The sequence below is a fragment of the Neophocaena asiaeorientalis genome, unplaced genomic scaffold (assembly GCF_003031525.2).
Source record: "Neophocaena asiaeorientalis asiaeorientalis breed wild unplaced genomic scaffold, Neophocaena_asiaeorientalis_V1.1 scaffold293, whole genome shotgun sequence".
Classification (NCBI taxonomy): domain Eukaryota; kingdom Metazoa; phylum Chordata; class Mammalia; order Artiodactyla; family Phocoenidae; genus Neophocaena; species Neophocaena asiaeorientalis.
The window spans coordinates 1,671,920-1,697,488 of NW_020173920.1; the positions used below are offsets into that span (position 1 = coordinate 1,671,920).

At 35.9% G+C, this 25,569-nt stretch overlaps 1 protein-coding gene across 9 annotated transcripts in view; it reads left to right on the plus strand.

Annotated features, from left to right (window-relative positions):
* The window catches only part of OPA1 (OPA1 mitochondrial dynamin like GTPase), a 95,424-nt gene extending 73,912 nt beyond the window's left edge, over positions 1 to 21,512 (plus strand). For all 9 annotated transcript variants that reach the window (XM_024752090.1, XM_024752094.1, XM_024752092.1 and 6 more), the window contains 2 exons: positions 16,274 to 16,348; positions 18,386 to 21,512. In XM_024752090.1, the coding sequence (XP_024607858.1) occupies positions 16,274 to 16,338 (65 nt within the window). In that variant the 3' untranslated portion in view covers positions 16,339 to 16,348; positions 18,386 to 21,512. The remainder of the gene's footprint in view (positions 1 to 16,273; positions 16,349 to 18,385) is intronic.
* Positions 21,513 to 25,569: the final 4,057 nt, after the last annotated feature.

The window sequence follows — 25,569 nt, forward strand, 5'->3', positions numbered from 1 at the left end:
AGACATACATGTTAGTTATGACCGTGATAATCATCATGATCATTATCATCCTCTGTACTTCGGACACTAAAAAAATTTTGCAGCTTAAACTTTCAAACAATATGAAAACTTTGATAGCATTAGAACATCTGGGTAAGAGAACCCAGAAGTGTAAATGAAGCCAGTAAACAGATGGAAGGAAGTTAATTTTCTTTATGTGACTTGTTAAATTGTCTTGAAGTACACTCAATTGAATTCCGCGATAGGTAAGTAGTATCAAAGTTGCCCAAAGTTCAGACACAGCTTTTCAGTGTGGTGTGTTTGTACTTAGAGACTTAAAATCCAGCTGTAACAGATGCACAATCTTTACTTGAGCATATGGCTGTTACTCTAAGTTGAGGCTTTTTGTCGAACTTGTCTGGGAGTGTTGAAATGTTTTATAATAAACTTCAGTGTATTTCTTCATATTTCTTGTACTTTACATGAAGAGAAGATATGCTTCAGTCAAAACGAATGTTTCATATTTACATCTATACATGAAGAGAAGATATGCTTCAGTCAAAACCAAATATTTCATATTTACATCTATCTCATCTACTAATGAAATATGAAAACAGTCTTAAACCTTTTTACTTGGGCTACCATTACACAGGCTTATTTTAATGATAATAGTTTGATGTCCTCAATGTTAAAAACAGTGTAGCTTAAAGAGGCTGGTAGATTAGAATTTTCCAATATCCGCAGCTTTTTTTCTCCCGTGGTTAATTTGCTCTGCTGACTCTCTACACGAGGTGGCAACAGCTGGCCTTTTTACTAGAGGTCCGGGGATTAGAGAAGCAGTCTCAGCAGCATGCTCGGCCTCTTGCCTCTGTTGACTGTTCTTTATTGTTTGATGCCTGAGCATCTCCCAGACAGCCGGCAATTGTTTCTTGAAACTAAAGTTTGTTTCTCTTGGCAATATACAATGCTGGTGGGGCTTGTCTTTGTGTCTCCTTACTTTCCCAGTCTCCTCTTATCCTCCATCCTATGCTTTCTCTTGATAATTAGAATGGAGGAAAGATACAGGCTTTCTATCTTAGTGTGCAGGAGATTCAGTTTTGATGCTAAAAACTTAGAAATATAGATGACAGATGGACATTTCTTTTTTCTCTGAGCTACCAGGTAGTAACAAATTATTTTTATAATGAAAATTTTGTTTGTTCTTCATAATTAACGTACTAGTGCATTTTTTAAATTATGGTTATAAAAAGGGAGTAGAGGCAGAATGATCCAGTACTACCATTTTATAAGCTAAGATCAGAAGAGAAATGCACCTTAGCTGCTTAAGTTTAAGAAGTACCTTTGGGCTTCCCTGGTGGCGCAGTGGTTGAGAGTCCGCCTGCCGATGCAGGGCACAAGGGTTCGTGCCCCGGTCCGGGAAGATCCCACATGCTGCAGAGTGGCTAGGCCCGTGAGCCATGGCCGCTGAGCCTGCACGTCCAGAGCCTGTGCTCCGCAACGGGAGAGGCCACAACAGTGAGAGACCTGCGTACTGCAAAAAAAAAAAAAGAAGTACCTTCATTATCTCTGAAATATAATTCTAGTTTATAAGAGAGTTAAGAAATGTCTTCATGCCATGTTAAAACTTGGATAAAAAGTAGTCAGGAAATATCTAGATGGGAGAAACTTCAGCAAAAATAATTTTGTTGTTCTTTATTTAGGAAAGAAAAGTAGCAAGATACTCGAATTTAATTTTCATTGGCTACTCCACATTCCTAAACTTCTGCCGTACTTGCGGAATCCTTGAGGGCCTTTATGGATGAAACCCGTGGCCACGAAGTAGTATGAGACTGAAAATCATCCTAGAAAGATTATTGTACTCAGAATCTGGGACTTAAAACTGTAGAAAAGGGAAGTCATGTGTTTAAACTATTCCTCCCGAAGTAGGGCTACGGCATGCATATTTTGCCAAGTCTCCACAGGTGATTGTTGCCACACACCGCCACCACCCACTCTGCCCCCGCACCAGTTCTCTGGAGAGTTCTTCATGCTTACAGCGGCACAGTCTGTTATTTTTATTAATGGGCATGAAATCAACATATATCTTCTTTTAGTAGAGTCTGATAAATCATGTGACTATTGAAAATTTGTTATTTGCACTATTATCTATAGTAGCATGTTCATTTGTTTCTGTAGACATAACCAAAGAAAATGAATTTTAAAGGGATTTAAAGGAGGAGAGGGTAGCATTGAGTTGTAGAATTCTAGGTACCTAGGCAACTGTAAAAACCATAATCTCTGTGGCATCATTTATACCTACATACTGTGATTGTGGTTTTTTGGCCAGTAATTACAGGCACTCAGTACTGCCTTCTCATCTCTCCTGGCTTCTAGCACATTTTAAGCAGCCTTTCCCTCTTTGTCTCTTTTTTTCTTATGTCTCACTGTGCCTTCTTATACATCATTATTATCTCTTGGTCCTGAGCTAGTGTTTTTCGTCCTCCCTGCTTATTTAACTTCCTTCAGTGGTTAAAAACCTTACTGAGGTACTGCCAGTGTTGTTTAATTGAGCAGAAGGCAGGCTTCCCACTATAGACAACTGTAGATCAACCAAAATAACCAATTTAAGAAAAAAATTTTTTCATGTCTATAATGATTGATCTATTCTGCCAAAGCCATTTGCTTCTTTCATAAATTCACCATATTTTGTATGTCATATTGAATGTGTTTGCTGAATGTTGGATCATGACGTTTTAATACAGGCTCTTCATTACCCCCTTCTCTTAACTTAAAAAAGAGGGAGAAGAAAGCTTTCTTCCACTCTGTCTCACCAGAAAACTGCCACCTCATTTCTCTTAAGAGCAGCTCGCATTTGCTACATTCACCCCTATACCCACACATTCCTTTGCTAGCATCTTGCGACTAGCTTTCATCCCTAGCAGAACCACTTCTTACTTCTTTCTAGGTCACCAGTGATGTCCTAATCCCCGGTCCACCCAGATCACCGAAAACACTCATTTTTGTGTGTGTGTTTATTAGGAATTTTTAAGTCGATTGGAATATTTTTATTCTATTTGACATTTATGCACTTTCTGGAATGGTTAGTAGAAGTGAGTATATTTGAAAAATGGGAAGATTAGAATGTTTCTTTTCTTCACTGCAGAATAAATAGCTTTCTGTTTTATGTTATCAGTGTTTGAGCTCTTTAAGATATCTTCTCAGGGTTAAAGTGATTGAATTTTTAACTTCTGCCTTTGTGGAATATTTTTCCTAGTAAGGTGAAATTGACAAAGCAGCTAAGGAAGGGAGTGAAGGATTATTTTTACCTTGAGTCTGCAGAGATGGAGTAGACTCTGCCTTTGTGTTGTAGTCCAAAAAAGGGAGAGAGAGTGAGTTGACACGAAGAATAAAGTAATCCTCAGGGAGAGTCCTGTGTGTTAGAGGAGTAGTTATTTACATGCGCAATTCCACACGATGAGTCCGAGTTGTGTGCTTTCCAGGTTATTGATGAGAAAATTCAGACTCAAAATGGGGCTTTTACAATCAAGCACATTTTTCATGCCCTAAGTCTGTCTTTTAAAGACAACATTGACGGATATTGATAAACTGGTACAAGATTAAAAGGATATTTACTTCTCTGTAATCTTTTACAGGCTACTGTTATTCAATGCTTTACTAGCAAGTATATTCTTTTTGCTTTAAACTCACATTTTAACTGATTAAAAGTGAGAATAAAGATAGGAAAGGGCTGTTCAGTAATTTATGGATTGAATTTTTTGTTGATCATTTTAAAGTGGTTTCTATTTATGTGTTATGTATTATGTGCTTGTGTGTATATGATTATGTATAAAAAAGTGCACATTTTTAAAGCTAGAAATGAGGCTGTTTTTCCCTTGTTATTAATGCTTACCACTCCCTCAGTGAGACTTTAGGATGAAATAATATCTTTACGTTTTGGATTAAACTGATTTGTTTTATTTTTTTAATCATGTATTCTCTCCATTCTAAGATGGAAAAAGATGGAATCTAGTTATTGAAAACTAAATCGAATTGCAAAACAATCCATTGATCTGTAGAACAGTATATTAAAAATAAAATTAAACAAGATATGAATACATTTTTTAAAAAAGAGAGAACTGTCTTGAAGGACAGATTGATGCTCACTGAACTGGTAACCTCTGTGAAAGAGGGTTCTCAGGATAGTTGCAGGAGGGGTTGAGGACAAAAGAAATTTTAATTTCTTTACCATTTTATACATTTCTAAACTGTTTCTTTTTCCAAATGAGCATAATTCAAAATTACCTTAGAAATTTCATATTCTTAATTATCACATTCATAGAAATGATTAAGCTGATTCATGATATGATCAATTTTAAAAGTGACTGATATCTTCCCAAATAACCTCTTGGTAATTGTGAAGAGACATTTCATGGGGCCACATAGTAATTGGTTATCATCGTATCATCCTTTGTGGTTGAGGATTCACTTTGAATTCTTCCTATTTCTAGTAACTGCCCCTCCTGGATCTGTCACCTGTGAATGAATTGAAATCTTTCTTGAACTGAAGTTTTCACACTTGTGCAGCCCATTAAAGATAATAGATTTTCTCTGCTTCGTCGTTACCTACTGTGTATGGAATTAGTCCATTTTAATTTCTCTTAGAAGAACTTTTTCAGTCTGTTCCTTAGTTTTAATCTTTTGAGTTAGATCTTTTTTCTGGGCCAAGGAATTCAGGTCTTTTTTTAGTCTCTCCTTTTATTGGTACCACTTCATATTCTGTGTCATGTGTACCTGTCTTCACCCAGTACAACTACCAGAATTTTAGGTGTTTTTGTTTTAATCTTTTTTATCACAAAACTAGTGCATATGCATTGTATAAAGTTAGAAGATATAGATGGCAGAATTTTTTTAAACTATTACCACTGCTGAGATATAACCACTGTAACACTGTATTCTAACAAAATTTTTAATGGGATCTTAGGGACATAATTTCTGTTACACTTCTGGAACACATTTTTCATGAAGAAATCTTGGGTTGGCTTCCTCTTATACCCCAAATCTTCAATTTGTTGTCATTGCTCCTATTTCTGGTTTCTCATCTATCAGAGTAGGCTCAATTTCTCTTCCTTTTCTTCATACAAACTTATTTCAAAAAGATTCCCTGAGAGGAATAAGCAGCATTAGTAAAAATAAAACCTATGGTACCCATTGCTTTAAATAGGTCAGGGATTCCAGAGGCTATATAGTAACAAAACATGTACTAAAAATCACTCTGCTTTTAAAGTTAATCTCTACCTGTATTCAGGACCCTGGCACTTCCTATATGTACTTGTACCTTCATTATGTCTCTCTTTCTTCAAAGATGCTGAAATCATTCCTATCTTAAAATTACTAGATTGATTCTTCTGTGCACTCCAGCTGCTTTTGATCATGATTCTCGTTTACACAGGAAAACTTATTTTCCCTTAATAAATTTATTTATTTATTTTTGGCTGCGTTGGGTCTTTGTTGCTGCGCACAGGCTTTTCTCTAGTTGCAGCGAGTGGATGCTACTCTTTGTTGCAGTGCGTGGGCTTCTCGTTGTGGTGGCTTCTCTTGTTGCGCAGCAGGGGCTCTAGGCGTGCAGGCTTCAGTAGTTGTGGCACATGGGCTCAGTAGTTATGGCTCGCAGGCTCTAGAGTGCAGGCTCAGTAGTTGTGGCACATGGGCGTAGTTGCTCCGCGGCATGTGGGATCTTCCTGGACCAGGAATTGAACCCCTGTCACCTGCGTTGGCAGGTGGATTCTTAACCACTTCGCCACCTGGGAAGTCTACAGGAAAACTTTTGAATGTTTGGCTGCTGCCTCTACTTTAAACCGTCCACTCTCTTCTTAACTTTGTAATCTTTTATTCTCACTTCTACTGAGATTGCTGACAATCAGGAAAGCAATGAGCCAGGCAAGCATTAGGAATAGAAAGTATTCTCATGTAACTGCATCATTTGGTACTTTGGAATACAAATTAAATCCTGTTTGGAACTCTATATATGTGCTTTAAATTTGTATAGAGCTTTGCACTTTACACCATGTGTTGTGTTTTTCTTCTAAAGGCGTATAAGGCTTGTAAGTTATTATCCCCATTGTTCAGATGGGGAAGTTGATGTTCACTAAGGGAAATGATTTAGCCAGTTACATAAATATTTATGGCAAAGCTCGGGCTAACAACATGTGTCAGAGATAGTATCTTTTTAGATTTGTTTTGGGATTCTGTTCATTTTTAGTCTGGGTTTGGGCTAGTGGTGACTGTAGATAACCAAGTTCATATAGTTTGGCTTCCTTTTTTATATTATTTTCAATGTGTTATTTTTAGAGCCTACTCCTAGTTCAACTAATCATTAACTCGAGAACAATGAGTTTGTCTCCTAAAGAAATGTGTAATGGTTTCATTCTTCAAAAAAGATAACCCAGGCTTATCCATCTATGCATTCTTATTGCTATTTCAATTTTATTTCTTTTCTGTAGAAAAAAAGAAATTGCGATTTATAATTTAAAGGTGATCTTCTAAATTACTGAATGCATGAAATTAATTCTGAAGCTGCATTTATGTCTTTGAGCCTTATTCTGCCTTATGGAACCAATATCAGTAATGATATCAATTTATAGGGTTATAGTGAGAAATAACTGAAAACATGAAATCAGCCTAAAAAAACACAAATGCCTATTAGTTCTCCTTGTGATAAGATTAATAATACTTTGTCCTTATGTAGCATCTTATTTAAGAGATATAATTGGGGCTTCCCTGGTGGCGCAGTGGTTGAGAGTCCGCCTGCCGATGCAGGGGACACGGGCTCGTGCCCCAGTCTGGGAAGATCCCACATGCCACGGAGCCATGGCCGTTGAGCCTGCGCGTCCGGAGCCTGTGCTCTGCAACAGGAGAGGCCACAACAGTGAGAGGCCTGCGTACTGGAAAAAAAAAAGAGAGAGAGAGAGAGATATAATTGTATTCCATTTTTGTTTTTCATCTCACTTAATTCATAACTTTATTAAAGTCTGCAATTTTTAATTCCATACTTTTTTCTATAAACTTTCAGTTTGGCTCATAAATCAGAATTACATTCTCCCTTCTTGTATTATTTTCTTTTACTTTTAAAATTACATTAATGAGCTGACTGTTTAAGAATCATTCTCATGATTCATTCATCTGTTACACCTCCTCTTTAAAATTTCAGCACTGAAGGTCTTTTGACAAACCAATATTTATAACAGTTTGACAGCAGGATGAGGAACAGCGTTTGTCTTTGTAACAGCTTGAAGAAAGACCCTTTCCAGGACCCAGTCATGCAGTTACAATCTTGACCTCTTTCTTATGCTGGGAACATACATACAGCGGCACCTCCCATGTGTTTTCTTGTCCCATTGACTGTCCATTCACTTCCCATCTGTTTTGCAGTCTTAAAGGAACAGAAAGGGCTCTCTTCTTATAAATCTGTCTTTTCAGGTGATAAATGATGTCCTGTCTCTTTAAGGGCTGCCTGGGTGGTTTTCCTTCTCTTAAAATGTTTCAATTTCCCTCCTAACAAAATTCAGAGTAAAATATGCTTTTAAGAAGAGGAAAATAGAAAAGAAAAAAAAATGATGAATTATTTTAAAACCTTAATTGTTTGGGACTGAATATTTTACTGGTCATTATGCTAATGCTTTTTTAGCTTTCCTGATTACTTACCTATATCATAGTTTTTAAATTGTAGTGATATTTAGGGTTTTTTATGGGGAGAAAAAGAAATGTATTCATTTTGAAATAGCGTATTTAAACTTTTTTGAGAAAAAAAATGTATCATTAATGAGTTACCACATAAAATAACTTAAATATTTTTTCATCATAATATGAGTTGATAGATATAATGAATATGGAATCTTTTATGTACTGGATACAGAATAAAATAATTCACAGGAGACAATTATAATCTTACGGTAGAATCTATCTAACATTCACATTTAAAAAGACGATCATGAATCCCATAAAACTGTATGATTTTTTTCTTTTGCTGAAAATAATGACTTTAAATATAGATTTTTATATCATTGAGTTTTCCGAGAATTGAGCAGAAATAAAAATAATTTATTTTTTTCTCTCATGTAGGGATTATTCATAGAAGGTTAAATGTGACAAATATTGTCCTCCCAAAATGTTCTTAAATTACTGATTTAAAAAGTATTACCAGTATATGGGCTTCCCTGGTGGCACAGTGGTTGAGAGTCCACCTGCCGATGCAGGGGACACGGGTTCGTGCCCCAGTCTGGGAGGATCCCACATGCCACGGAGAGGCTGGGCCCATGAGCCATGGCCGCTGAGCCTGCGCGTCCGGAACCTGTGTTCCGCAACGGGAGAGGCCACAACAGTGAGAGGCCTGCGTACCGCCAAAAAAATAAAATAAAAAAATAAAAATAAGCTCTTTAAAAAAAAAAAAGTATTACCAGTATAAAAAGATTATTTTTAGAATATTATAGTATATTATATGAATCAGCTACCTAGTGGTATATCTTCTACAAACTAGCTTGTTAGTTTAATTCCCTGCCTTATTCCCCAAACATTTTGAGGCAGATCTACCCTGTGCAAAAAGTAAAAATACTTGAGTGGAAAAATTGGGTGGAAGGGAAGAGAAAATCTAGGCAAGTGAAATAATGTGAAATTTGGGATAAGATTGGTGCTCAAGGGTTCTGCGTGCTTTGCTATAAGCAAGCTGCATATCTGGCCCTGAGCTTCCTAGTAGTGTTACCGAACTGAACTCTGGTCTACTTGCCCTATGCACAACAAAGCCAATCAACTGACACTGGGCTGTGGTGAAGGAAAGTACAGCATTTATTGTAGGACCCCAAGCAACAGCAGGCAGCTCGTGCTCAAAAGACCTGAACTCCGTGCTGGCTTTCAGGAACGGTTTTTAAAGGCAACCATTAAGTGTGAAGTTCACAGGGTGCCTGATCAGCTCGTGGACATCCTTCTGATTGGCTGGTGGTGAGGTAACAGGATGTTTAGGGAATCTCAGTCATCAACTTTCCAGTTCCAAGCAGTCTGGGGTCTACTTGCTTGCCGACAGCATGTAGTCACCTTCCTCCACTGGGTGTGGCGTCTTAGTTTCCACAGAACAACAAGATATGCGTCAGATTGTCATCTACATCCCTTCAAGAGGAACTAGGAGTCCTGTGACTCTGTTCTAATCGTTAACTGCTTGAGTCTGCTCTTTGGAACTCAGGGAAGGTCAAACAAGAAACAGGGGACATGGAGGGCCTTGTACCTAGGGAATGCTCTGCGAGGTCCTGCTCGGTTTCAGTCCCCTCTTTTCTTTGCTACTTCTCAATCTTCAGGGGGACAGGGACGGGACAAGAAAAGGGATAAAGTTTCGGGTAGAGAGGTTAATCATAAGCCCTGCACGGGAACTTCGTTTTAGGGGGAGTTGGTTTCAGTAGCTGATGCAAAATGGAAAACAGAGTTGATTACATGATTTATGGTAGCTCTCAGACAACAGCACAGCAGTTGCTTAGTTGAAGCATAGATATACCTGGTACACACACCTGAGAGAAAAGTCACTAGTCCTCATAAGAGGAACACTGAGTTATATGATATACTGAATCAAATGACTGCACATAATCATGAATTTCATGGGGCTCTTTATTGTAACATTCCTCAGTGTAGGCCAGTAACAAGCAATTCTGGACAAAATCAGAATGATGCCATCTAAATAAATAGCTATTTGGTTTGGATTATCTAAAGATGAAATGTATAGCATCTAGAGAAATAGATGAATTGTATATCCCCCATACAATTTATCATAAATGTGATTTCTTCTTGCAACTGAGCCTTTTAATAAGTATCAGGTAGCAGAGAAAGTTCAAGATTTTACACTGATTGACACTGACAAGCGCCTGGAATGGTGTGACTGTTGGTTAAGGGCAGGTCCATAAGAATTAATAGCTGAGATGAAATTAGGGTTGCCATCTATTTATGAAAGTTTAAGGGCCTAACCAATATAAAGGCCTGGGTATAAAGCTACTCTTTGTTCATCCATACTAAAGTCTTTTGGAGAATAGGCTTCAAAATTCAAGAAAGTATTTTTTAAGAGGTTTTGATTAGCCAGAAAGGAGCCTGGTAGAAATGCTCAATTAAAGTTGTTTTTAAAATTTAGGCTGAATTTATTCACAAGTCACTGAGTTGTTTATACATTCAGCAGACATAAATTATAATTTACTTCACAGACTTTATTATGGCAGCTTTCTTTCTAAATCATATTGTTTTGGGGTCTGAAATAGCAAATTTTTAAAATAACCATCTTTAATGTTTGGATTAAGTATTGGTTAAGTCAGATCACTCACCAATAAATAAATGAATGAGCAATGAATGAATATTCATGGGCATCTATTACATAGCAAGTGCTGTAACACTTGCTGAGTGATTTTAAATGACAGGCTTTTTTGTAAGTAGGTAATTCATACAAACAGTCACACGTTGATTCCTGGGGGAAGAAAAACAGTATAAAACTGATCTTTCTAAAATGAATTCTGTAACCCTATGAGAATAATATTATCACTTGTGGTTGCATTTTTTACTAGGAGCTTAACATCAAATAAAAAGATACTAAAGAACAAAGAAAAGACCATTTATAAGTTTTAAAAGGTACAATTAAAACATGATCAGTTAGAATAGTACATTTCAGTCCTAAATTTTAAAGTAATATGGGCTTTTTTTAGACTGATTCCCTCATTTTAGAGATAAAGAAACTAGCACCGTGATTTGTCTACGGTTGTAAGATTAAAGGCAAAACCAGGACTAGAAACTTAGTTCCCCTGATCACGTTATCGTATACCTGTTAATACATTATGTTCTCATCTTGATAAAAAGTCATATGAAATAACTACTCCATTGATTGTTAGGGGCATTAGACCAGGGATTCCTAACTTTTTTTTTTTCATCAAACACTCCTTTCATTATTGTATACTCTTGTAAAGTCCATGTTTTATAAGATTTGTCTACAATGCACATAGTTTTAGTTTGAAACATAAAATTGCAATTATATCTTTAATCAGCCTAAATAACTAATTGTTACAAGAGTAGATGTAATTCTGGCCCAAACAAAGATATCCATTTGAACTTTTGAAACAATGGAAATAACCCAGAGAACTCTATTTTCACCTCACAGACTCCTGGAAGTCTGGGACCCCACCCAGCTTTACAATTACTGTCCAAGTCTCAAACAGCTTTCCAGGACATAGGAAACGATGCCTCCTTCTTCTCTAACAAGCAGAAGTATACTGTCTGTCTTCATTAATGAGTCTGTTTAAAAATAATCATACCTATTTGTAGGGAAAAAACACTACAGGGCCAAGATTCAGAAGGTAAGTGTTAGATTTAGCTATACATCTTTGACTCTGTATCTCTTTGGCTCTTCCTTTCAACTGTAAGAGGTGTACATCTTTTCTTGTGCCAAGTCTAAGATTTCGACTGTAGTTTTGAGACTCTTGAATCTGGTCTATTATTCACTTTTTTTTGTTGTTGGTTTTCTTTGCTTGTTTCCCTAGATGATTCCTTTAAATACTGAATTTCTAAAGAGCACTTACAGTGTAATTGTCTAATGAAAAGCAAGCCTGTTTAGGAGCAACATATATAACATAATAAGAAGTGTTCCTTCTTTTAGTGAACAGCTCTTTATAGCAAAATCTCACCTACAAGGTGTCCTCAAGCTTGGTACAAAATGTGTATGCAGTATGTTATGAGGCAGTTCTGTTAAGGTACATTTGGATCTTTGGATGTGTGGTTTGTTTAAAATACACTGCATTAGTAAGTTTGCAGCTCGTTTCTTTATGCTTTCTCTAAAAAGATCAAAAGCTGTAAAAGGTTTATTTCAGTTCACGTGGTAGTGTTTTGTGTGTGATTCTTTGTTCCTGTTCTAAACTGTTATTAACCACTGAAGTGAACCTTCTCCCGGGTTTGGCCTTTTGGTATTCACAGTGTATTCAAATCCTAATTACAGATTAGTCTATATTTGAGACTTTTAGAGCAAGTATCAGAAGTCTCAAAAAAAAAAATGAGAGTAGCAGTATCATTTCATGTGGAGATAAAGAGACCCAAAACATGAATGAGTGTCAAGTCATCCGAAGAAAAGAAAAAAGAGAAGGAACTTCATTCACTGAGACTGACGGTTTATGAGTTGGGGATTATGGGAATATTCATGACTCAATCAAGAAGCACAATGAATTGATGTTTGAAATTGTTCATCTTTTAAGTAAACATTGGACAAATGGAAAGTAGACTCAGTATTCACTACATGTGGAATTGGCTATTTCAGTGTAACAAAAATAGCAGTTTGTTAATCCCTTCCTGAGTTGGTTTAGTTTATCAAGTAAATCACAAATTTTTAAGAATTCTCTAACTATATAAATATTTATTGCAAATATTTAATAGAAAAAGGAGTTTGCTCTATAATTAGCCATGCTAATATATACACATTTTTCTGTGGGAAAGTAAGTTCTAATGGTGAAAAAATTAAATACCATAATATTTGGGGATTTGAAAACACTGTAATTGTGAGACATTAATTTGGAAGGATCAGAAAGTGTTAAGTGTTAGTTGCTAACATTTCAATTTGATTTTTACACATAACTCAGTTTTCTGTGCAGCCAGGAGGCATAGTTGGTATACAAGACAGTGCTGGAACCTTACATCAGAATTTAAAATGAATGAATTCAAATATGGAAAATAATGCTGCTATATTATTTGTAACATAGCTTCCTTGCAAAGCATGAAATCATGCTTGTGTGTGCTTGTGTAGTCAGCATATTTTAGCCTTCTTAAGGTGCAGTAATTAAGTTGTCCCTCACCCCACCCCCTATTCCCCACCCCGCCCCCACAGAATGCTATTGTGTTCTAAGACCTGAGTATTCTCTGTTCCTTGGTGCTTTATGTGGTTCAGGTGACCCACCAGCTTTCCTTGATCTTCATTGTCAGTGTATACCCTGCCTCCTGTTCTCAGACTTGCTCTAGCTCTTGTGATCCTGGCATAACATCCAGGAAGCATGTTAAGTGCTTTTTTTCCTTTCTTGGTAACCTACAGCCCTCATTTTCCATGCCATACTTTTGGGAACTTCATTTATCAAATATTTATTGAGCATATATAGCGAGTCAGACATTGTTGTAGACACTGAAGATGCTAAACGTTTTTGGGCCAGTTTCCTACTCTTATATTGTTCTCCAAGGGTCTCTCCAAGTGTGTATAGATCTAGTCTCCTCAAGAGGTAATAATATTCATTCGAGTAAGGTAGCATAGTATACATTTTTTAGACATTTCTAGGCACAGAACTGCTTAGGAGGTGCTCAGTAACTATCTCACTCCCTAATTTTTATCAAAATGTCTTATTTTACATAAAAGGTAAAACTTTCACCAAATACATTTGAAATAATAGCATTTGTTTTGTTACCATTTAGAGTCTGCATATGGTAGCAGATCTAGTATGTGTTTCTTAATTGGAGGAGTGTGGACAAGGCTAACTCTCCAGGCTTAATGTCCTCATCTTTGGCCGTGAAACCTGCTGGGTTGTATGAGGACCAAATGAAATGTGGGATCTGACATCACGCAAAACATAATAGACACTCAGAGAGAGGTAGAAAGTAAGCAAGGAATTCTTCTCAAAGGCAGGGTATAATGTATGTCCCCAGGTCACTCCATTAAGTACATTGTATAAGTGAAGGAATGAATGAAGAAATGTGTTTTTCAATTTAGTATTAAAAGGATACATTTATCACAACTATTCTTTTTTCTTTTAACATTTACTTCCATCCTCTTCTCTCCTCTCCTCTCCCCGCATTACTTCCTAGTAACTTACTAATGTTTTTTGTGTCATTCTTGAGGTTTCAGTACAGTGTCCTGATATTCCGATTGTAAAATATTTTGTATAAAATCTTTTTAAAGGGAAATTCGGTAATTTTTTATTCTGTGGTTTTCATATTTAAATTAATTAGTTTTTTTAACTTTCATTTACATAAAACATCACTTATCTCTAATTTTAGAAGAATTTGAATTTGATTCAGATTCCACAATTAGGCACATGCATCAGAGTGGCTCTTGGCTTCTTTCAATACAAATAGATCTTGCTCTGAACAGTGTCTTGTGAGGGATGCTAGTTTATCACTCACTCACAGATAGTCTGTCCAGCTGAACATAGAGGTCATTGACAGGGCAAAAGGATGGGTAGTGCTGGCCGTTCAGCTGCCTGATTGTACTCTGATCATGGAGCAGATAGAATGATTTCCTTTCTTCATACAGTACAGTTTTCCCAAGTAGAAATAGTTCTCAGTCTAATGTTAGAGAGCTGCTAAGGCTCTGAACACTTGTTTTAGATTTCCATGTTTTGTGCTATTTAAGCTAGATGATTTTTTAAAGACCCCATCCATTTCCAAAATTTTGAGACAGTTTAGAAAACTTCTTCCCACCTGTTTCCCAACCCCCTTTAAAAATTCTTCAACTGATGACCTATAGTATCTGGAATTCTCTAAATGTTCAATGAAGAAAATAGGTGAACTCTTTCTAAGCAACTACATGAAATAATTTTTAAAATAAGAAATGTGGCCTTATTTTGAGAAAGGAAGTATGTTTACTGGTTTGACTGCTAGTTTAAAAACAAAAAAAAACAAAACAGACTACCAAAAAGTACAAACTAAACTTCCAAGAGTTTAATTTTTTATATATAAGGAGTTACTCCTGCCTTTGTGATAACTAAAATCATATTTTCTCAGTAAATAATTTGATTAAAACAATAGGGGATCCCCCTCCCCTGGCTTTTTTTGGTGTGTGTTAGTCTCGGTCTAATATCAAGAATTAGAAGTGCTGAATTACTGGGAAAAAAAGATGAAGACATTACATTCTTTATATGCAACCTGGTAGGCTGTGTTGAGTTCCTGCAATGCTAATAAGAATTTACAAAAAGGATGGTTCTTTTTATTGGCTACTCATCACAAATGCTGTCTCACTGTTAAAAAGGGATACTTGTATCTTCAATTGCAGATTATTTATTTTTAAATGATACAATTTGTATCTTTTAAAAGATAGAAATGTTGTAAATCAACTATACTTCAATTTTTAAAAAAATCTGAAAAAGAATATAAACATCACGAGAGTGAGAATATTGTCTTATTCGGGCTTTGCACTATGCAGCCATTCAGTGACTGCCAACAAATAAAGTATGCGCGAAGTTCTGGGTGGGGGGAAATATAAATGTTGACTATTAATACCTCTTACATGTTTTTTTCTCTAAGATATAAAGTAGAATGCTTTGCAGTTTTGCCTCTAGATCACCAGCTTTGAACCAGTCATTTCACTTTAATTGATAATTCTCACCAACATGTTAAATTGTGTGAACAGGACAAAAATATTTGTCACCATGCTTACTATAACCTGTATTTTAAAATGGGAGCTGCATGATTAGGTTAGTGAAGTAGAATAAATCATGACTTCTGTTTTTAATATTAAGAGATAGGCGTGTGTCCTGTGAATAGTTTACATTTTGAAGGAAATTTTTATATTTCAGAGAGAAATTGCAGATTTTATTTGAACATCTATAAACGTGAAAACCTAAAATCAAATAAAATAATGTAAATCTGTCATCAGTGGTTCTGGTGTTTTTAAACTTTCCTTTCCTCATTCACAGCAAGCAAAGTACGTTTTTATTTTTTAAAGTGTTATTTCCTTTTTCATGTTTGTTGAAAATATTTCGTACAATTTCTTTTGCCATTCAATTTTAGGACATTTTGACATATAAAGGGTACATTTTAATGTCATATTGGTTGATCTTTGTAACTCTTCCCATTACTTCATACTTAGAAAGTCATTTCCCAGTTGAAGGCCAGTTATATACTCACCTGTATTCTCTTCTAATTTTAAAAAATGGTTTCATTATTGTATATTTTCCTCTGTTCCAGATAATGCTAACTGTGAGTCCTTGGTTAGACTCCAGAGACTCTGACAACTCCTTAAAATTCTATACATAATGGTATATTTATCTATGCTTGCATTTTTCTGTGTAAGGATCCACAGCTTGTATTAAACCCTCAAAGGTATCTGTCACAAACCCCCACCCACGCTCCTCCCCTTCCAAAAACTTAGAAGCTCTTGCTATTACATAATCTGTTCGACCTTTATTTGGCTATAAGATGGAGTGTGGTGCTAAGGTAATTTTCCCCCCTTTTCCCAAGTCATTAAAGTATCCCAAACCATTTATCTTCTATGATTTGTGATGCCTTTGAAAAATAAATTTGTTTTTAACTAATTTATTATCTCTTTTTATCTCCACAGAGAAAGTTAGAGAAATTCAAGAAAAACTTGATGCTTTTATTGAAGCTCTTCATCAGGAGAAATAAATTGTAATAAGTGAGTAAAAAACTTCTTACTGCGTTGGTAATGACTAAACACAAAATTTATATTTTAGACTTATTTTAATAATCATTCTATTTAACTATATCCACCTTGTTCCTTAATAATAATCTTAATGTAATTAAATAATTTAAAAAGGAGGAATTTCTGAAACTAGATTCTAAATTTTGTATGTATGATGTTCCTTTGAATAACTTGATTGCCTTGTGGCTCGACTAAAAATATCCTCTAGAACTCTTTGAACAGAAGAAAGGTCAATAAAGCTAAGATATTTCATAGTGTGCAGGTGGCTCATAGAGTTTCTGTATGTGAAGAATTGAGCTTTAGCTCTCATTGTTGTATTTCTCGTTGTTCATATTCAATGGATAATTGTGTATATGTTCACTTGCAAAGCTTTTTATTTGTCTTGACTAAAAATTTTAACAATTGTTCTTAATCTTATTCTCAACGTCTAAAAACGTTTAAATAAACCATTTTTCAATTTAAAGTAACTTAGATAGCTGTAGAATTTAGGACTCTTCTGAATATATGGGCTCTTGTTTAATTCTGTAGTCTGGCATTATAAGCAGTTCCCAATAAAATATTGTATATTGGAAGACTTCTCTTAATAGCAGAGTTAATTGTTAATTATTGCTGAAGAATTACAATTAGTAAATCTTTTATAGAAGAAGTTGAGAAAGGGAAAATGCTATAATTAAAACCTTATCATTAATTTGAAATATTTAATTACTCACTTTATCTGTGAGCCTTACACTATAGGCAGCCTGCAACACAGTCAGAAGTGAAAGTAGAAATGTGAAAGATTCATTCTCTCCCTAGATGCATTCTGTTCAGAAAAGGCCCTTAAATCAGACTACCTACTTTCTTGTAGTGCAGGGGCGATATATTTGAGAAAGCAAGCTAGAAAGGGAAGCACAGATCAGACCAACATCATTCAGAACAGTATACCAGCAATGAATGAGAGAGGAAGGAGTTAAAAGCTTTAGAATAATGCTTTGTTACTTTGTTTGTCTCTTGCATAAGTTAAGACTGGTGTATGGGTGTATACAAAAATATATCTAGAAACTAAATATCAATCATCTTTAACTCATACCAAACATAATTCAGTGTTTTTAAGTGTCTGTGTTTGTAAATGTTTTATACAACTTCAATGTATGAAAATTTTCTTTTAAAACCATAAAGTGTTACAATGTCTTCCTCATCATCATAATTACTATCAGTAGTTAACGTTAGGAACATTTTGAGAGTCTTCTGGATTTGGAGATTCTCTTCATAAACACCAGTTTACTTGATGTCTTTGTTTACACATATGGTTTTTTGGGGGAAAAATTCACAGAAACCCCATTAAAAATATAAGGTATGTTTCTGTCTTTTCAATGAAATAAGGTAGCCCACAGCCAACCAGTGTTTTACGGAACAGTCATTGTCACTTCCCTAAGCTGATCAGTGTGACATCTGGAGTTACTGTTGCTGCTGGGAACATGCCTTTTCCTGCCAGAGTGTCTGCCTCAGTTGCAGGCCAGGGCAGTCCTATGAGGCCGGCTGTGTACAGGAAAATAGTCCCAACTTTCTTTGTTCCCTACTTGTCTCTACTCTCTATGCCACGAACTGTTACATATATCTGTGAATTGGACAGATACATATTTGCATCCTGCAAATCCATTTAAAAGAATAAATCTGGTAAAATTGTAGCCTTGCTTCATTCTGACCATTTAATAAAAGTTACCAAGCATCTTAAAGAATACTTTCGCAATGACAGTTTTAAGATGCATGGAGTTACTCAGCCTGATCGTTTTCAGTAACCAATTCTGATACTTGCTGAAGATGAAGTCCAATATTTGAATCATACATCATGTTTGATAAAAATTATTTTATATTCTGGTGGTGGATATTTTAAATTTAATAAAACTAGCAAACTTAGGCAGTTAAGCTTCAACATTTTTATGATCATGCAGTAGTAAAATTTACTTAGAAATTTTACATTTGTCTCCCTAGACCTAAATTTATCAATGACAATTCTGTTTATTTTTACAGACCTCCTACTCATAATGTAATCACCTCTGCACACATCTGAAGAAAGAAAACTCCAGAGCCTTTTGTCCTGCCTTTTTTTTCTTCTGCTCTTCCACCTTTCTAAACATAAAATAAAGTCATGGAATAAAAATAATTTATGCGTGTTAGAGGCACTTTAACCATCAGCTGCCTTTTCAATGGAAAAACAGTGGAAATGGCGTTAACATTGTATTGTATTTTTTTGTATTAAAGTGACAAATTGGGATAATTTAACTTGGTATGGCCAGTAGGCTCAGTCCTTGACGATAAGAAGCTCGCTCTCCTGCTTGTTGTCTGATTTGTAGTGGCACTAGTTCAACTAACTCATTAGCTGATGTTACTCCACGTCAGTTTCTTTTCCAGAAAAAGAATGCTAGGTGTTTTGAAATAAAACTGATGGCAATTTTCTAAAGGCTATCAATTGTATATACATTGATATATACTCAACAACCTGCTGAGTTGTTGTCTGTATCTGTAATGTTCTATATCCAGAAACTATTTGACCATGATAATTCAGTTTATATTCATCTCATGAAAGAAAGCGAGTTAACAGAAAAACCCCTCAAATAGGTTAATTTGTATTACAATCCCATGTACATTCAGTGAAAGATTTCAACCCTTCATTGATAGCTTAGAAGTTGCTGTAGAAGCTAAGTGAGTAGCAGCTTACCTATTTGATTCAGTTGATGTTTTTGTACTCTCTCTACCCATTTGAAATTCATTCATTTTGGATGTTGTACACTTGAGCTAGGCTTTCTTGTTAACAGTGTTTTTTTTACCATTTGACAGAGCTGTTTGTTTGTGACATAGGATAGGAAAGATTAAGAATAATCAATTGACTAATTTCATTTAGACTAATTTCAACTATTGTCAAACATTTCATCTAGGCCTCAGGAAAAAAGCCTTCTTTCATAAGACTGTATTTTAAATAGAAATTATTTCAACAATTAGAATAGTGTTGACCATCCACCTCTTCACGGAATGTTTAAAGAAAAATATAAAGTTTAATTCATTGCAGTTCAATTACAATAATATCCTCACATCATTTTCATTTTTTTATATACTTTTTTTTTATTGGCTAAAGGACTTTAAAGCAAAGAAAATAGGCCATTTTTTACTTTAAATGTCTTTCTCATTTAACTCTGCTCTTTACTGCCATTTCATTAAGGCTTTATTATTCTAATAAAAATGCCCATTGTGTGACAGTTTTTATTTTACAGTTTACTTAATTCTACAGTTTTCTTGAAATTATGTTTTGGTAACAGTTCCCTTGCCACCCCACATTTTTTTTTTTTAATTTAACATCTACATTCTTTATTGTGATCTCTGTCAAGATCTGACACTTAATATGGAAGGTTAAAGTATACCACAAAATACTTCCGAAATTGAGAATTCAGGAAATATTTGTTTTAAACTGGTTGGTAAGAAAAGTAGATCCAGTTTTAAGCAGCTAGTAGCAGTATACTTTATTTGGGAGCTGAGTAGTCAAGGACGTTGCTGTATCCTTCAGACCTAGGGATAGTGGGTGAATGGAAAGGGAGTAGAGCTCCCCGGTGTTCTGTGCAAAGGTTAGGAAATGACCTTACCGGTTAACTACCTCTAACCAGTGTTGGCCAGTGGGTAAACACCCTCACGGAAGCAAACATCATGTAATGATTAATTAATATTTTTGCAGTTATAAAACACAACCACTTTATAACTACAAATCTATTTCTAAAGAAAAAAAGAAATAGGACCATGTTTATTTCTGTGAGCTATGGATAGGGAAGAATGCCCTCAGCTGTATTTCTACAGATTGCCCCCAAGCAAAAAGGCTGATGTTATTAAGTCAGTACTACTATTGCATCTCTTTGTATAAATTTAAGAAAGGTGTGGGGGAGGGAGGATGGATGTCTCCATTTCTTTGAGGTCAGTATTTGTAATTTAAATATATAAATAGATAATAAAAGTATTATTTAAAATCCCACATTAGAGTCCAGATATTCCCCGTCCTCCTCAGTAATACAACTTCTTTCATGGATTATACATTTTTTTCCTTTATGGCTAGTCTCACACTAAGCATGCTTCCCTCCCCAGCCAAAAGCCAGGTATTTATTAAATGCAGATGTTATTAAAAGAAAAAAATAAAATTCAGGTTCTCAACAGTAAACCCTGTGTATTGTATCTGTAGTTCAGAACTTACAGATGATTCAGATACCAACAAATCGCTATACAGAAGTATACAAATTTAACAAATAAAAACAAAGTCAATATACAGAAGTTAAATTCTAACCAGACCAGGAATCATTTGTTTTTCATGTCAGAATTTGCAAAGAATAGAATGAACAAAGCTCTGCATGGAAGACTGAACAACTGTAAATAGATTATATCTAAAATTTACTCGTCCGGGTATCAATTTAAAAAATCAAACTGTGTAGGCAAATCATGACAGGAAACAAGCGGTTCTTGCAGCTTCACGGTTGAATTATAGTTCAGCTGAGCTTTAGTTATAGGCGGAGCAATCAGCCTTTCTTAGCGGCTTAATTATATTCTCTTTTCTTTGTATTATCCCCTCTTTCCAGGCTTTACTCCAGCAGACTCCTTCCCACAAATTATTTAGCCTCCAGATGCAAATGAATAGTGTAAAAATAAGTAGGGAACATTGCAGAGAGTGGTGTTTCCAGACCTTATAATTTGGGAATTTTACACATGGATAAGATTCAGAGTGTAGGTTTAAAAGGTAAATCCCTTAACTAGTTAATAATTTTATTTTTTATTTATTTTGGAGGTATTTATCTGCGAAAAAATTATAATGGTGTTTTAGTTTACCAATAAAGGGGATCAAAGTAATTGTTTTTTAAATTTCAGTTCTCTAAGCTGGTATATGCTATAGTTTCAGGAACTTTAGCAGTATAGAAATGTGCTCATAAAAATGCTTACCTTTTGAATAATCATGGCTTTGTGTTTAAATATTTAAAACTTAACCTTGTTTTTACTTGTGCACTATGACTGAACTCGTATTATTTTTTAAAACCTTCACACTCTATGTAGATATTACTGCAATTTATATTTTGCCTGTGCTTGATCTAAGGTCATTTGTGTAGATGAGTAATTAAAGATACTGAAATCATGTTATAATTCTCTTATTGGAGAACAGTTTTTAAGTTGTCTGTTTTAACAAGGGAGAGAGATACTGAAATCATGTTATAATTCTCTTATTAGAGAACAGTTTTTAAGTTGTCTCTGTTTTAACGAGGGAGAGAGAGAAACCTGTGCACCTAGGGAAATAATTTGACGTCACAGTATAACCAAATGCATGGTCTCACAAGCCTCTTAAATGTAGCTCTTTTTTGAATGCTTGAATTTCACATGCCTCCCATTGCACAGTTGTAATTTACGGTCTAACAATGCTCTTTTTCATGTCTTGATACTTGTCAATACATTTTGGTATTTTCTTTGGTAAAATATATCTTTTAAGTGTTTTTAATTGCATTTTGCTGCCATGGCCACCATTTTCTTTCTTTCTCTTTTTAAATTTATTTATTTTTGGCTGCATTGTATCTTCGTTGCTGCGTGTGGGCTTTCTCTAGTTGTGGCGAGCAGGGGCTGCTTTTCATTGCGGTGCGCGGTCTTCCCATTGTGGTGGCTTCTGTTGTTGTGGAGCACAGGCTCTAGGCGCAAGAGCTTCAGTAGTTGTGGCTCGTGGGCTCTAGAGCGCAGGCTCAGTAGTTGTGGCGCACGGGCTTCGTTGCTCCGCAGCATGTGGGATCTTCCCGGACCAGGGATCGAACCCCTGTCTTCTGCAGATCCTTAACCACTGCACCCCCAGGGAAGTCCATGGCCACCATTTTCATTAATGATGCTAACATGTTCAGTCATATATGAGGCTTACTAACAAGTCATCGTTAAGTCTTAGAACTGAAAGGAACCTTAAAGATCACTTAATTCCATCTACCACCTGATTATGAGCTCCCATTTTTTATTTTATAATTCTTCCCAGAACTTTGCTCATAAATGATGCTTATTAAAGATTTGGTGATCATTAGATGTGTAAAATAAGGCAGAGCATGGGTGTGTCTTCTCCAGGATTCATGTGGTTGGCTAAAATCAAAACCAGGAAAAGACTGTAAAGTCATGATTGCTTCCATAAGTGGTAGACAATAGCTGGAGTGTGGTATATCTCTGGTGAATAGGTGTCAAGACAATCTTTGACTTCCTTTAGAAGGTTTATAAGGAAGAACGTATTTCAGTCATATGAGCAGTTATTTCACTTGTCAGCGTTAACAGACCAATCCTAGTTTGAGGCCCCAAAACTAGTTGCATTTTAAATTGTTTTCATCCTTTGTGCACTTCAAGTTCAAAATCTTCATGGGTCAAGAAAGTTTGAAGAATTTACTTCCTGAAGATTTAATAGGGTAATTTATGTGTTTCCTTCTAATACTTTCAGCTGAAGAATTAATATCTTTGTCCAAGTGAAGTAGCTGCCATGTGCTTGTAAATAATACAGATGCATTATTTAATTATATTACAAAATGTGTTTTAAAATAATAATTATTGTTTCAATAAAATTTAAACAATAAAATACCCAATTTGTGATAACTAAGTCATAATTTCTGCACATATTAGACTAAGCTGATAGATGTAGAAAACTTAAAAGAATTAAGACAGGTACTCCAAAAGTTGTCAAAGATTGCAAAGCAGAACAGTGCCAGGACAGTTTAAATGTGAGTGATCTTTAGCCCAAAGAAGACAGTTTTATAAAATAAGGGTAAGAAAAACATACATCATAAGGCATTGGGTTAAATATGTATCTTGAAATGAGAGTTGTTACCAGCTTGACAATGAGAGAGTGTATATGATCGCCCTCTGAAAGCCTTCTTGTGTGTTTTGTTCGCATTCTGTAGGATCAGTGTTAAGGTTCATTTGGGGTCAGGTCACTGATAGGGGGTAACTATAGCTTTTAAATGTTTTTAATCAGTTCCTTATTCTTTGTGGTAAAGGATTCTTATTATTTGTTTTGTTTTGTTTTTAACTAATTAACCAGGTGTAGCCTGGTTCCTATCCAAGTATTTGAGAAAGTGCAAAAAGTCTTTAAAAAAAAATATATATATATAGGCCATAGACCTCACTGAAGATCCAGTGAAACTGTCAGCAGCCTCCACGGAGGCATATCTTATGGTTGTGTTAAGAATACAAGTTTCACTCCTTAGAGTTCAAAGCAGAATGTCCGTTCTGCTACTTACTCTTGAAGTAACTAAATCATAGCAACAACATGGAAATTAGAATTTTATCCACTTGTCAAAAAATATGTTCATGGTGTACGTGATTTAACACTTGCCAAAAGCTTGTGAGACCTCTAACATTTGTGAGAAAGTATGTAGGGAATAGGTTAACTCCACCTTCTTGCTTTGATAAAGTTTATCTGAGAATTAGGCCAAATCATCAGAAAGCAGTACTACATGGACTACTTACCTTTACCGACTTCTTAATTTATCTAGTATTATGCCCTTGGCTTTCGCAGACAAATACTGTATGATGCACTTATTTGACAAAATACACAGTAGCTTTTGCAGTAGTAAAATCTAATGACATGTCTCTTTTATCACTTAAGTTCTTTAAAGTAAGGAGTACTAGATAATTCAGTGCCAGCAGAGTTTCCCACTACAGACAAACGCATATGGTGCTTCCCTTCTGTCAAAGAGAACTCAAGACTTCACCTGTTTCTTTGCTTCAGCTACCAGGAAATATTGAAATTAATATACCTCTTAAGGGATGAACCTATACATTTCTCTGCTCCCTTAGTTTGTGTTCCATTTTTGTTTTTAATCTCTCTTTTCCATACATCTTAACACAGAAGTCGCCATGAGTCATTAACGAAATGCCATACTTAACTATTTCTCCATTAAAAACTGTATTTGTCTAGAGGGCTTAAGTCAAAAGTCCTCACACTTGCAGCCAATGATGCTCCAAGTGGTACACAACCAATTCCTCTGATCACAGGAGTTTTGACCTGCTCCGTTTCCGACCGACCTGAGCCGCTTCACCCCTCCTTAGGCAACCTGGTGGTCCCCTACTCCCGGGAGGTCACCATACAGATGCAGAACTTGGTGCAGACACCCGATTGGCACAGCGCACTACAGCGCGGAACTCATGGGATCAAGCGATCCTCCTGCCCTCAGCCTCCCAAGTAGCTGGGACTGGCGGCACGCGCCACCACACCTGGCTCACAGCCAATCCCTCTGGGTGCCGAATGTATATCATTTTTGTCTACCATCAACGTATATGTAGTGAAAACCAGGAGTCACCTATACCTTAACACAGCACAGCACAGCACACGCCCAGTAATGATGGTGAACCCGCCTCCCCACCACCATGAGCAGCGCTAATGCGAGGGGGCGGTGTTTGATGTGTTTTGGGAGAAAAGGTGCACAGCCATTGCAGGGGCGGCAGCACACCCTGAGTAAGAGCCTGTATAAAGGTCTTAGCGGGACTCAGGACACAGTGTACTGTCGCTGGCCATGAGCCTTTGGGGATCTATCTAGAGACCCCCCTGAAACCTTTTTAATGGTCAGTATCCTATCTTGCCAAGGATTAATCCTGTGAAACGTTTCTGACTTTCCTTTTAAATTTTGAAGAAAAGAACTGAAATCTAGAGCAAAGGAGCCAGTATGTCTTATGTTATGCATCCATTATCATGGGCAGTATTATTTCCATTTTTATAGATGAGAAAATAAGCTCAGAAAAGTTAAATAACCAAGGTCATTCCAGTGCCTAGCAGAGTCTAAATTGGAAAACAAATCTGGTTACAAGCCTACGCGCTTTCTAAAACGTGCTCTCTCTCAAATATACTTTTAGGAAAATGAATTTATTTATAAAATTATATTAGAGCACTGATATACCTAGTAGGTGCAAGTTGAGCTGACTTTACAGAAATGCCCTAGGATGGTTTTCCCTAATTATATGAGACTTCTGTTGCATCACAGGAATAGAGACCCCTGCAGAGATGGTTTCCTACCGGGCCCTGGGGGACAAGGTGATACTGAGATTCAGGAGCTTCTAATCTCAGGTCTACCCCAGACCTTAGGAGTGAAAATGAATACTCTGCCATTTTCCCTTAACATGTTAATCATGTTAATTTTCCCATTTTACCTCTACAGATTCTCTGATTCTTTTTGAGTTAGCCCAAC